General features: G+C 41.2%; 1 protein-coding gene and 1 long non-coding RNA gene across 2 annotated transcripts; one reads left to right on the top strand and one right to left on the bottom strand.

Moving 5' to 3' along the window:
• Window positions 1-2,888: 2,888 nt before the first annotated feature.
• Window positions 2,889-3,771, bottom strand: LOC112268950. Its single transcript, XR_002960523.1, has 3 exons — window positions 3,492-3,771; window positions 3,253-3,388; window positions 2,889-3,125 (listed from the first exon to the last, which is right to left on the bottom strand). It is a non-coding gene; the product is annotated as an uncharacterized LOC112268950 (long non-coding RNA).
• Window positions 3,772-4,392: 621 nt separating this feature from the next.
• LOC100837101 lies at window positions 4,393-12,146 on the top strand. Its single transcript, XM_010238961.3, has 2 exons — window positions 4,393-4,704; window positions 11,550-12,146. The coding sequence occupies exons 1-2, from the start codon at window positions 4,543-4,545 to the stop codon at window positions 11,634-11,636; spliced, it is 249 nt and encodes an 82-aa protein (XP_010237263.1). The 5' UTR covers window positions 4,393-4,542; the 3' UTR covers window positions 11,637-12,146.
• Window positions 12,147-12,960: the final 814 nt, after the last annotated feature.

Genomic DNA, 12,960 nt, shown 5'->3' with positions numbered 1-12,960 from the left:
ATTAATAGTTAGTTAATAGTTAATTAGACAGCTAGTGTTGTAACTGTTCGTGTCCCAATTTTCCCAAAATTAGGACGTGAATGCCAAAACTTGGGACACCAATGCATGTATTGGTGTCCCTTCCCCTTGTATAAATATATCTTCAATCAATGGAACAAGACAGAGATTTCATTCTTCAATAATTTCCTTGATTCTTACGATCGTGGTTTCTTAGTTTTACATCTTACTTTTGGGGACATGGATCATAACCCCTGCATCTATGTCTTGTTTTCAGTCTAGATTGGCGAAAGGAAATGCAAATTGAAAGTCAAGTAGAATCTATATTCACAATTATTGTGATAAAAATACTTATATTTTATAATATCAACTAGGAGTAGCAAAATTCACGTGCTTTGCTAGTATTATTATTTTGCGTGAGTTTTCTAAATGTGGTTTTATATCCTTGTACTCCTAAATTATTTGCTCAATAACTAACAATTGTCTCAAAATATTACATCAGTCCAGACAATAATAGTCAGAATACCATTGATGCAAACATGTATAATGTTGAATGGGTTCAATTACATTGATACATACATGTATCATATAGAATGGTTCAGTTACATTTAACTTAAAGGCAAAAGATAATAGTTTCAATGAAGTGTACATACGACCACCAACTTAGATTTTTATAAGAAGTTTTCATCCACTTTCTGAGATTTCAAGTTATTGTGTATGATATGAGCATGACCGTCTAGTTATTGGTAAGACCCTGGGCCAAGGTACATTTTTTTTTTTTTTGCTTAGACTACATACTGTGAGCCCCAATCCAAGCTCTAGGCTCTTATTTTCACGGTTGCGTTTGTCTTTTTTTCCTTCTAAGTTGATTTTGGGTTTAAATTTTTAAGGTTTGTAGAAACATAACTATTGACTTACTCTCTCTTTTTTCACAAAGAATGACGCGCTCACAAATTGTAAAAAAAATATATTTTCTACTCTCTCAGTCTGGATATCTAAGACCGGTCTCCTAAAAATTCAGATTCACAAAATCTAAATCTAAGGCCGGTTTTCCTAGTAAGACTGATCATCAGAGGATTGATAATTCCCATTTATTCAGATGGCCCGCACCCCATTAACTACAGTTAATTTCTCCTCTCCCCTACCCTTCTGTCCCTTGAAGAAAGATTCAGTGATGTGCTGCAGGTGACTTTATGTGGCTGACATGTGAGCCAACATGTCAGCCACACAAAGTCACCTGCAGCAACTGCATTGAATTTGCGTCCCTGTCCCTTAACTCCCTCTACCGCATTGGCTGAAGGCCAACAAGCTTTGGATTTTTTTTTATTGGTTTTAGGTAGGTTTGAGGGAGTAAATTTAATGACTTTGGCTATCAAGGGTTTTGTCACACTTTACATTGTGTTTGACAAAATATCACACCACTGTGTCACAAGAAGAATGTCACATGGCACAACTCAGAGATAAAGCTTTCATATCAAAGCACAATCTCAAATCGGTCAATAACTCAGATGGCATTTGCGTCAAAACGCAAAGACTTGTTTTCATTCAACCACTAGTACAGGCGTCACAGGCGGTCCCACGCCAGTCAGTCACTAGTAATTCGTGGCCCACCGGAGGTAGAGGCCCAAATCGCAACTTGTACAAGTGTACAGCGACTTTCGCTATGAGACCGGCATACATGCTTACTTTTTACGCATTTTGCCATCAAGTTTTGACACCCCTTACTCTTGTTGTTGTCGAGAACAACAACAACAGTTAAGAATGTTACTCCCTCCGTTCGCTTTTAGGGGTATTAGTTTTGTCACTAGTACCAAGTCAGTCCAGGAAGTTTGCTTTTTGGACGAAACTGCCCCCAGCGCATGTGTGCACCCAAGCCGCCTGCCCAACTGCAGTTGTCAGACTAAAAGCAAAAATGCTACCGGTATTTAAAAAAATCAATACGCCTACTATAGATGGACTAGGCTGCTCAAATTACAAGTCTGGTAAAGGCGGACAGAGAGAGTAGTTATTTTTTTTCCACCACCAATCGCTAGCAAACGCACTCTATCCAGCGCCTTTTCAGCGCACGCCCCGCCGCTGTACCTAATTTTCGCTAGAACTAATCATGCAGTCTCGTGGCCAATCCGAGCACTAAACTTTTTCACTGCACGAGCAGATAATGCCAATGAGTTAGTTTGGGCATCACAGTTATTTTGGGGGGGGGGGGGGGGGGGGGGAATCAAAATCTAAAATGACATTTAAATTTTAAATTTAAATGGCTGAAATGCCGGCGCGTTGCAGCGGAACAACAAAATAAAATGGTACACTCGAAAACATGCATCAAATCTTACAGCTACCGTGCTCCGCTCCGCTCGTATTCCTGGCAATTCTCCACCTATCCCCACTGCCGATCCCGTGTGCTGCAAAGGAACAACAAAAATAAAAAGATACACTCGAAAACATATGCATCTTGGGATGAACCTCTTGATGTTGTGGTGGAGTTGTGAGTACATGACTCCACCCACGAGGGTTGAAATCTTGATGCTCACAATTATGTTGTAGAGATTTTTCTTATAATTTTTTCATAAAAAAACACATGCATCAACTACTTTATTTTGGTCTTCTTTGATGATCACCAAACATCACTTTTAAAAATATTTCTTCCAAAGATTTGTCTCGATACTCTACTCACTTAAAAGACAACAATATATTATGTTTGATAATTTTCTTGCAGTATCAGATTCGTCAACCTTTTGAGGGCACCATAAAACTATTTCACTACACAAATAAAAAAATATTCTTGAAAAGATATGAAAGGTACTTAGAACGGACTGAGAAATAGTTAGACCACCAAAAGAACAGCTAGCTCGTTACCCTGCCGCAACAAAAATTCGTCAACCGAATTACACACGACATACCTCATGTGCTATGACAAAAATAATACAGTAACAAATTCAGTGTGACCAGATATGTATATAGCACAATGATTAAGGTTCAACATTCATGAGACCGCACACATAAAAAAACCTCTTGAAATTTACTCTTGGGGTCTGTAGGCTTATAAAACAGGCTTTAAAATTATTGTAATACTCTGATTCCTCCACATCATGCAACAAAACTAATCCATGCTTGTTGGCCGTCGACTGCAGCTGAAAGAAATGAACAAATCATGAGAAATCAGAATCAGAAACTGAAAGTAACAAAAATATACTCTGAACTCTAGAACACTCAAACTGAGTAACCCAACCCACCACAACCCCGCACCCCACACATTACCCCCATCTCCTTCACATACAAGCACCATCGCCACCCAAGGCCCCAAATAAGGGCCGGCAAGCTCAGAAAGAACAAAATCGACAGACGTCGACCGTGTCACTCCCTATTTCCTCCTGCTTGCGCTTTCAGGACTGATCTGAGAAAACAAAGCAAAGACATGAGCGTGAACAATAGCCCGGCGAAAAAGCAAGTAAAGCCTGATCACTCGACGGACAGTTTAGAGAGAAACAACGGCATACCGAGCATGCCGACGACGACACCAGTCCACGGTCCACCTGCCGCCACCAGCGCCGTGCCTTCAGCTCGTGGCTGAGAGACTCGAATAAATCGCCCCTGTCTACGCTCCGCCTCTTTCTCGCCGCCTGAAACTCTGACCACTCTAATTTTAGGTTGGCAAGCCCGACCGTCGCGATGACAGCGCTGCCTGCACCCCCTGACAACGCCACGCACACCGTACCTCCTTCGTCCCCGCCGTACACGAACCCGGGGGAAACGCGCCCAGCTCGACGGCGGCCACGGACCAGGTCCAGGAGGCTGAGGGTGAGAAGAGGCGCGGTCCGGAACGCATGGCCGAGGCGGGGAGAGGAGGGTGAAGGAGGCGGCGTGCGGAGGCGTGGAGACAGAGATGAGAGGAGGCGGCGTGCGGCGCGGAGACGGAGATGAGGTTGGTGCGCTGGGGAGGATCCGTGAGAAACGATGGGCGTGGCTTTCCTTTTTCGGTTGTCGGCGCCATGGTGGACGAAGAGGGAGGTGATGGCGGGGCTGAGGCGGGCGAGGAGGTCGTGGAAGCTGGGGCGAACCAAGGGCGTCGGGAGCGTAGGAGTGCATGGAGGCAAGGCGTTTGACAAACGACGAAAAGACAGGCGAAGAACGGTCCGTATTTTTTAATATAGTTATAAATTATAGATTAGGATGAGAAAGGAGTATTTTTTTATTTTGTCTTAGCAGTACCACGGTTTACATTGTGTTTGACAAAATACCACACGACTGTGTCGCTTACGGGTAGAGCCTGGAGCAATAACTCACATGTGACATTTTTATTTAAGACGGGCATTTGTGTCAAGCACAAAGAAAGACGTTGTATTTTGGTGTATTTTGAGGTTTGTTCTTTTTTTATTCAACTACTGCTACAGACGTCACCGGCAGTTCCACGCCAGTCAGTAAATCGCGGCCCACCGGAGCTGCAGGCCCAAAACGCAAACCCTTTCCTAAAACCTCCGCCGCCGCCGCCGCCGCCGCCGCCGCCAAGGAAGCGAGCAGGAAAAGAGGAAGCTACCGACCGATCCACCAATGGCGGGCGGCGGGCTGTTTGGCGGCGCCGGTGCGTTCTGGGCGACGCGGGCGCTGGAGGTGGTGAAGAGGAACGATGCCCCGGGCCTGCTGTGGAAGCGGATCAAGCTCACTACCACCCGCAAGAACAACGCCAAGAAACGCCTTAAGCGCCTCTGGCAGGTAACACCAGGACCCATCCACGCTCCTCCATCTCTTCCTACTCCCTGCAATCAGATATTACTCATGTGGGTGCGGCGACAGTTTGTTTACTGCAACTATCTGGGATGATATCTTTGTCCTCCCTATCCATGTGGACCATGTCGCGATTCGTGTGGTCAGCAGAAACGGTCAATTCTTTGCTTGCCCTGAATCTTGGCCATGGTAACAGTTTGCTCTTCACATATGGCCATCAATTTTGTATTGCTATGCTGCGTCTTCTATTGGAGTAGCAATTCCACCCGGCGTACAACTGGTAAATTTTTTGTAGCAAACGGCTATCAGTTGGATTGGTTTTGTCTTCTTGAATTTGTTATAGCATACTTGTTTGTCATTAAATAGGAGAGAGTTCATGTATTGATGCACATTGTGAAGTTAGCTATGGTTTTGAGGAGTGAAAATGGATATGTTAATGCTCCTCAGTGGCTGAGTGTATGTGACCTAGAGGATCTTGCTGTAAATCTGTGTGGTCAGAATTGGATTTGTGTTCTGAGCTAGTTTTGAGATTTTCTTCCTCTCACATGACCATACTAGTAGTAGCGAAGCATTCATACTACCACCAAAGTTCCAGGGACTCTTGATGGAGTCGATTTAGGATCGGATGTGTCAAAGTAGATATGCTTGTAGCATAAGATTAAGTGCTTAAATGTTAGAAGTATCAGGATACCCTGATGTAGATTTGCTTGGAGAAGAGATTTGCATCAAGATTAGAAGTATTAGGATTTAAACTTTTAGTGTACCACGTCATATATTTAATGGTAGCAGAAGCTAAAGTGCATCAAAATTAGAAGTACTTGGATTTAGGATACAGTGTTTGAGTTCACTGGCAGCAAAAGGCTAAGTTCTTCAAGACTAGAAGTATTAGGATTTAGGAACTATGCTGTACATTTTGTGATCCCAGAAAGGTTAAATGTTTCAGGATTTAAAGCATTAGGATTAGGATTAAGGACACACGCACTATTATTTGGCCGCATGTAATCATTCTAGAGGGTCCTGGTTAAGATTATTTCAGAGGGTTGCTGCAGAGGATTCCTCCAGATGCTATGTGGCATCCCAAAGTTATATCTGCTTAATAGAAAAATCAAGAAACTGTGTGCTTGTTTGGCCTATCAGATGAAGTGTGATACTTGTGTTCTACTTGGTTCTAGTGGGGAGGTAACTTGAGTTTGGCTCGTGAGCAACACAAAGTCAGGGAAAGTCTGGGTAAATCATTAACGTCTCGCCATATTCCACTCATGTTAAGTGCTCTCCCTTGAATTTTCTCACACAACCTCTTCTCCTTTCATGCACGTAGAGAGGAGTTGACCCTGACCTTGAGCCTCCTCATCTATTCATATGAGTTGTTGGTGACAATGCTTGGGCTACTGATGACTAATGCTACCATTAATGGCTTAAATAAACTGGTAGCCAGGCATAAATAAACTGATGACTAATGCTACCATTAATGGCTTCAAGCTCCCAGGAAACATGTTCCAGGGTCAGATAAACTGGTACCATACTGTGGTTGTAGTTGTGTACTGTATAACTTTGTATCTAGGGTCAGATAAACTGGTACCAGCGCTACCCCTTAATAGATCGATGTAATTGTGTAGTAGAGAACCTGGTAACTGGGATTAGATAAGCTGATGACTAATGCTACACTTTGATGACTACTAGCTCAGAGGAAATAGGTTCCTAGTACTTTTGTAAGGCTCTTTAATGGTAACTGTCTCATAATTGGCACACTATGGTGATAAGTTTCTACTGAATAACCTGGTAACTAGGATGAGGTAAACTGATGACCAGTGCTACCCTGAAATAAGTTCAAGCTCAAAGCAAAGATGTGTATTAATAGTAGCCATGGATTTTAACTAGTATTGTGCCTGAGAGTGCATGTTAAATTGGAAGACATGAAACAATTATTTCAGTGCTTGAGCAACAGAAGCAGAAAGTGGCCATACAATTTCCACAGCACAACAACAGAAGTAGAAAGTGGCCATACAATTTATAACATTCTAGCCCTTAATATTTCAAACCAAATCCACCCAAGGTTGGTGTATAAAGTCTAAAACACAGAATTTGTATCAAGCAAGGCATGCCAAGTGCTACATTTCTACTTGAGTTTAGCTTCTGCGTGAATCTATGCTCTCATTGGCTCTTATTAAGTATTAATATCTTCAAAACAGTACAGTGTGATTTCCTAGCTTCTAAGCAAATTATGGATCCAATTTTGAGAGACCACAAACAGATAAAATTTGAGCACCATGAAAGCAGAGGTCACACAGCATCTGAAGAGCAGGACATGAGATCCATGTACAAACTGAGAACACTGTTATTCAACAGGGAGAGAATTAATCTTAAATGCTGCACCATGGCTGACAAGCATCAATATGTAACTTAAATAGGTCTCCTGTTCAACTCTAGGTTGGCCTTCACTGGAATGGTATTGCAGATTTTAACCATCAAAATTTAACTTATTATCAAATTTTAACATCTGAGCACCAGCACCTTATCCTTCACTGTTGGAATAAATCCTTGTAACTTGTTCTTCATCAGGCTGCGCTTTATACAACATGGCTATTCAGGTACAAACACAACCATTTTTCTTCACAATTTTTTCTTAAAAAACAGGTACAAATTCCAACAATATTTTCTTTATAGATTTAATTGTATCTGTTTTGTGGTAAGCGGAAAATCAACTTTTTATCCCTTCAAATAGTGTATGTCAATAAACATTAGCATGAATCAAAATTAGAAGCGGTGAGATCTTGAAACCAGACCAGCCTGAGCTCTTGTGGGCCAAGAATCCTGGCCTCAACTGCTACTCGCCGTTGTCCTGCTTACTTGGCTGGCTTCCTGAGCAAAATGGGAATAGGCGGCTGTGGAGTGGAGGCATGGGGAGACACTGGATGGGGCAGCACCACGGCGGGTAGATCTGTCTCCCAGGGTGAAGCTCGCTGGAATGGAATAAGGAGCCGGGGTGAGCGCCATCAGCTCATAAATACTGGTTGCTCGATGCGTTGCCGGTGGCCAGAACATGACCATGTAGGAGATGGATATCGAGGAGATGCCAGTGAGGATCATGACCTCCCTTGCCTTCTGTCTCTCACACGCAGGGCGGTTTTGCCGGCAAAGATGCAAGAGGCTGCTCCTATAGTCTCAGATATAGCAAGGTGGAGGAGCGTAAGGGAAAGTAGTGCTTTTGAGGGCAGGTGAAACCGTAGAGATGGATGGGTTGAGAGAAGGAGAAGGAAGAGACATGGAGAAGCATCTCGCAAGTTCAAACAGACGTCTGGGTGCAGCATGGGAAGACTAACTGGTACATGTGTGCCAGTTAGATTTTTCCTCGTATCTTTTGGATGACATTAAATCTTATGGCTCTTTCGATATTGTTTCTTAATTTTGGTCTCTCTGCATTTTCAGGAGGTGAGAATAACCGAAGATTTACCCTTGGTATGGCCGCATGGGGCCGTGAAACCTCTAGAGCAAACAATGTTTAAGAAACAATATCAATAGAACCACAAGATAAGAACTAAGTACACTCATAAGCCCTCACAATAAATCTCTTTTAACTTTAACTTCTCTTTCTCAAATATCCAACTTGCATAAACTCAGATTTGCCATTGTTTAGTTTTTATCTTTATTTTCGCTTATCCTAACACAGCAAATGGCACCTCTATAGATATCTACATAAAAAAAATTAGATCCTTCATGTTGTGACCAAAATTTAGTTCTACCTGCATGATGATGCGATCATCCTAAACAGAAACCTTAATCAATTAAAAATTCCAATCAGCAGCATTGTTTCCATGTGCTTGTTGGATTTATGCATTTGGTATTGTTGAAAAGCTATGAACAAACTGTATAACTTCTGTCTTAGAGCTAACTTAAAAATAATTCACGAATCAATATCTGATTTTTAATAAGATTTCTGAACTATGATCTAGGACCAACCAAAACTTATACGGGCATAAAATTGTTCTGCATATCGCTCATCCTTGCCTGGGGATTACATGGGGAATCTTATCGTCCTAAAGGTTGGAACCCAAATTGGACATGAATCTCACAAAATTTGTTTAAATCCGTGAACTTTCCTTTCTCTTTTCTCACCTAATAACTCCGCCTATGGATGGGATTTCTGCTCTGTTTTGTCACAGTATCTATGATTGTTTTTTTACTCTTTTCTTCGCATGGCTTCTTATCACCTTCCTACTTGTTCGTTGTTGGCTTCATGTGAGGACACAGTGACTCGTTTCCCTTGAGGTTTGGTGATGCAAGCAGAGTAGATGTGGATGTTGCTTTAGATTTAATGAGGTGGTGCTGGGGCGCTGGTGCGGGCAGCGCTAGTGCATCTGTTGGAGGTTACCTACCCCCTTTATATTATGCTTCTTAAACCTTTCATCCTGAATTTGAACGCAAGACAAACACTAAGTCAAGTCCAATTGCAGATTCACCGTGACGTCCAAATTTTATTCTTATTCCAAGTTAAACAAACTTGTACTCCATTTTGTTCGACTCAATGAGATGAACCCAACCGTGGTCTCTGCATCTTCTGCGTGAGCTACTGCTTAAAAGTTGCATTTTTTTTACCTTTTCTTATAACCCTCAGTTAGTATCTATTCCAAATTTTAGGGTATTACAGCTGAGCACTTACAGTCTCTCTGAAACCTCTACCTATTATGGACCACTGATGTGTGATGACTGAAAAGAAGGGAGGGCATATAATCTAAGACATACCATAATCTAAAGCAAGTGTCTGTACATTCGTTGGTATATATGCACTTGACACCTATGCGTAAGGATGGGAACTGTGCATAAGTGAGGCAATAAATAACTAATACCTTCTATGCTGAAGAATTGAAATTGTGCATCAACAAAGTACCAATTAACATGTAAGAACTAATAGGACCCTAGGGAGCAAGGTGCATCTGACATCTGTATAGTCCTAAGTTATGTCCAGATAAAAAGCAGATCATTTTACTTATCAGTAGTCATGTCTAGTGCTATGGTCACTTCAACTGTCATATATTACATGCATGCGTTTTTAATATTTATGTGCTCATATTTTCTTATTTTGTGCTAAATAAGAATTCTCCCAAAATATTTATTTGAGAAAACAATTATCTCAAAAGTATACGTCAAACCATCAACTACTATCAAAATATCACATTGCACGGGTGGCAATCAAATGATTATCTAACAAGCTAGGGAGTAGTCTCGATAGGGTGAACGGACAACCACCAACTCGAATCTTTATAAGTGTAAGGACGAGTTGCACCACAGTTTTCGAGATTTAACTTTGACCATGAGTTAGACAATTTATATATGAGTTATTTGATATAAAAATTAGCTTTTCTGTATGGTATAATTTTGTGCCACATAACCCACATTTTATTGGTCAAAGTTGAAGCTCGAAATACGAGGGCGCGCTATAATTTGGAACGGAGGGCGTAGCGATAGACTGGCTCCAAGCAGGCACGGGATTGGCATGTAAACAGATACTATGTTGGGACTAAATCGAGCATCGAATTACAACACTTGAGACCAGAGTTGTTGCCCAAATATTTCAAACCCTCATAGCTGCTGCTTTTTAGGATTCATTAGTTTGTCGAACCTTCAGAGTTTAGACCACCAAGTACCTGTATAGTGTCCCGCAACATCTTATTATCAATTTTCTGCACTCTTCATCCCTCTTCTCTATGAATAGTAATGTTGTCAATGGTATTCTTCTGGTTCTGTTGAATAAATAGTGCTGTCACATAAATAGTAATGTTAGTTTATAACAGAAAGTCACTTTTAGGAAACTTAGATGTTAGGCCCTTCCTTGACTTCCCCATCAGGACATCACTTCACCCTTTTTGTTTACTCTCATCTATTTTATCAAGTTCCAACCCATTTTGCTCTCTAGCGATAAAAATGATTTATATGTGCATTTCCCACGAAATGTGTTTCCAATGTTGCTTCACAAAAGTATTGCGCGAACTTTGGCTGGTCTTTTGTTTACCTCTTAAGCCTTTTTTTTAACAAATTATGGTTCAGGTCAGTTCGATTTTTTCTGTGCTCACAGGTGAATATAGTTTTGTTGTAAGGAGCTTAATGCGCTGTAGTTTCTTTTAAAGTAATTTTTCCATTACTCTCTCAAACTTGTCAAACATATAAAGGCACTTCATAGTGGCAGGTGTTCTTTTTATAAGAAAAAGAATGTGTTTTTCTTGTAAAAAGGGCAATGTGGAATGGTATCTTTTTTCCCAAGTGTTTTTCATAAGATATTAAATTACAATCTCTTCAGTACATACTCCTATAAATAGAGGTTTTATGTCTGAAATGCCATACATTCTTGAACAAAAGGAGTAGATGTTCATTACAGTGTCATTCTCAGGCAACCCAAGTTTATAACTGGCATCAGCTGATTTGTATGACAGAATTATGTACGTGCACTGGGATTCTGAGAATTTGGACATTTTGTTACAGAAATTCAAGATTATCATAACTTTGAAATTATGATTTATGTTGAACATTGCTGATGGAAATTATTTATACTTCCTAATAAAATGTAAAATTTATCACATTAATTTGTAACAACATGATGGGTGGGCCGTGGGACCTCATGCACATCTTTTGTTAGAAACTTGCGATTGTGTATATACTCTGTAAACCCTAACGAGTTGGTATGTGACATGAGACAGAGTTAAGGGACGACCAGTAGTGTCATGGTTTCATGTGCTCTCACTTGTTAGATTTCCATTGTTCATGCTGGGTTTAACCTGCTATGAGCCCTCCATGTCATATTCTGTATCAGGCCAGTAACATTTTGCAATGTTTGTTTTCAGAACGAAGCAGTTATAAGGGCTTGTGGTCAGGTAGAGTCATCGTCGACCTCAAACACTGCCGCCACCTCAGCTGGGAAACGACAGTAGCTCTTCCGAAGTCAATTCATGACCTGTGTGGAAAAGCTTATATGCAATTGAAAAGAATAAAAATGAGTGGTGACCTTTGCATGACATGCTGAAAGCTGAAGCAATATCCTTCCATATGTTTTTCATTGTCACTCCAGAAATTGGAACAAGTACATGCATGTACACATCTACTTTCTTCATCAGGAGGACATCATTGCTTGCCGCCATATGCCTCTCAGTTCCCTCGTGCTTACATCAGTTTGTAGCCTCTTTCCTTTTCCCTCTTTATGAAGCTCAGTATTTCCCAGTTATGCGCTTTACATCACTTAGCCGAGACTATTAGTCCCCATCTGTAAAAGTGTTATTTTCCGTTTTTTAGCGGGAAATACACTGGATTTCTGTGAACATGCCCCTTGATTTCTGCGTCATGCCTAGGTCAGTAAATGTACTGTTCTGGCGATGTTCATATTGTGTGTGCTGAAATGCAATGCACCCATTATGTCGTTGACGTCAGCTAGTCACCATTTCTAATCTAAGCTTGCAAGTTTGGTTAAGAACAACATGGGGAAGAATCGTTGAGTTCCCATCAAGGACAGATCTTGTCCCTTGTGATGTGTTATATATATACTCTGCATGTGTCAACATTTTGCCTTCGCATGTGCTCATTCAAAAACGCACGCCACTAAATATCTGTGTAGCGGCGTGTACCTTTCACCTGGTCGGGCAGTGGAAGATAAAAACTGTGCAAGTATATGATATGATTGATGGCAAGGTGCACAAAAGTTGTTATTATAAGTGTTTAGTTTGTTATGGTTGAAATGAAGGGAGTGATTGCATAGTGCAGATAGATGAGTAGGTTTGTTAAAGTCTAGCTACTCCCTCTGGCTGGAATTACTTGTTGATTTAGGACAACTTTGTAGTTTGTACTAAATCTGTGACAAGTAATTCCGGTCGGAGGAAATAGCATTTTCTAGCTCCAAAACATGGCAGACCTAAATTGATACTTGATTCAATAGTATCTGCATGGCAATCATGTTCTTGCCGTCGTCTATTTCCGTTAGGGCAACTCTAGCGGCGACCCAAACGGACTGCATTTTGTGTCCGTTTCGGTAAGTTTGGATCGTGGGCCGGTCCGGGGTTCGTTTGTTTGGGTCAGTGCGTCCAATGGGGAAACGCAAATTGGGGATAAACAGGATGAACTAGATACAATTTTGGACAAAAAAAAACACAAACAGATTGAAACTTGCAACATTTCATTGATAAACAAGATAAAGTAGATACAATTTTGCTATTGATCGTCCTTGTCCACCAAGGCCTTGGCGTTCGTGAAAAAATGGCTTCCTGG

This window comes from Brachypodium distachyon, chromosome 4 (genome assembly GCF_000005505.3).
Source record: "Brachypodium distachyon strain Bd21 chromosome 4, Brachypodium_distachyon_v3.0, whole genome shotgun sequence".
In the NCBI taxonomy this organism is placed as follows: domain Eukaryota; kingdom Viridiplantae; phylum Streptophyta; class Magnoliopsida; order Poales; family Poaceae; genus Brachypodium; species Brachypodium distachyon.
Note: the sequence above shows the minus strand (reverse complement) of the source record. Positions and strands in the feature narration are given on the sequence as shown.

Coding starts and splice junctions, on each gene's coding strand:
- LOC100837101 (XM_010238961.3), top strand. CDS start 4,543: ATGGCGGGCGGCGGGCTGTTTGGCGGCGCCGGTGCGTTCTGGGCGACG. Junction 4,705..11,549: donor GCCTTAAGCGCCTCTGGCAG/GTAACACCAGGA, acceptor GTTTGTTTTCAG/AACGAAGCAGTTATAAGGGC.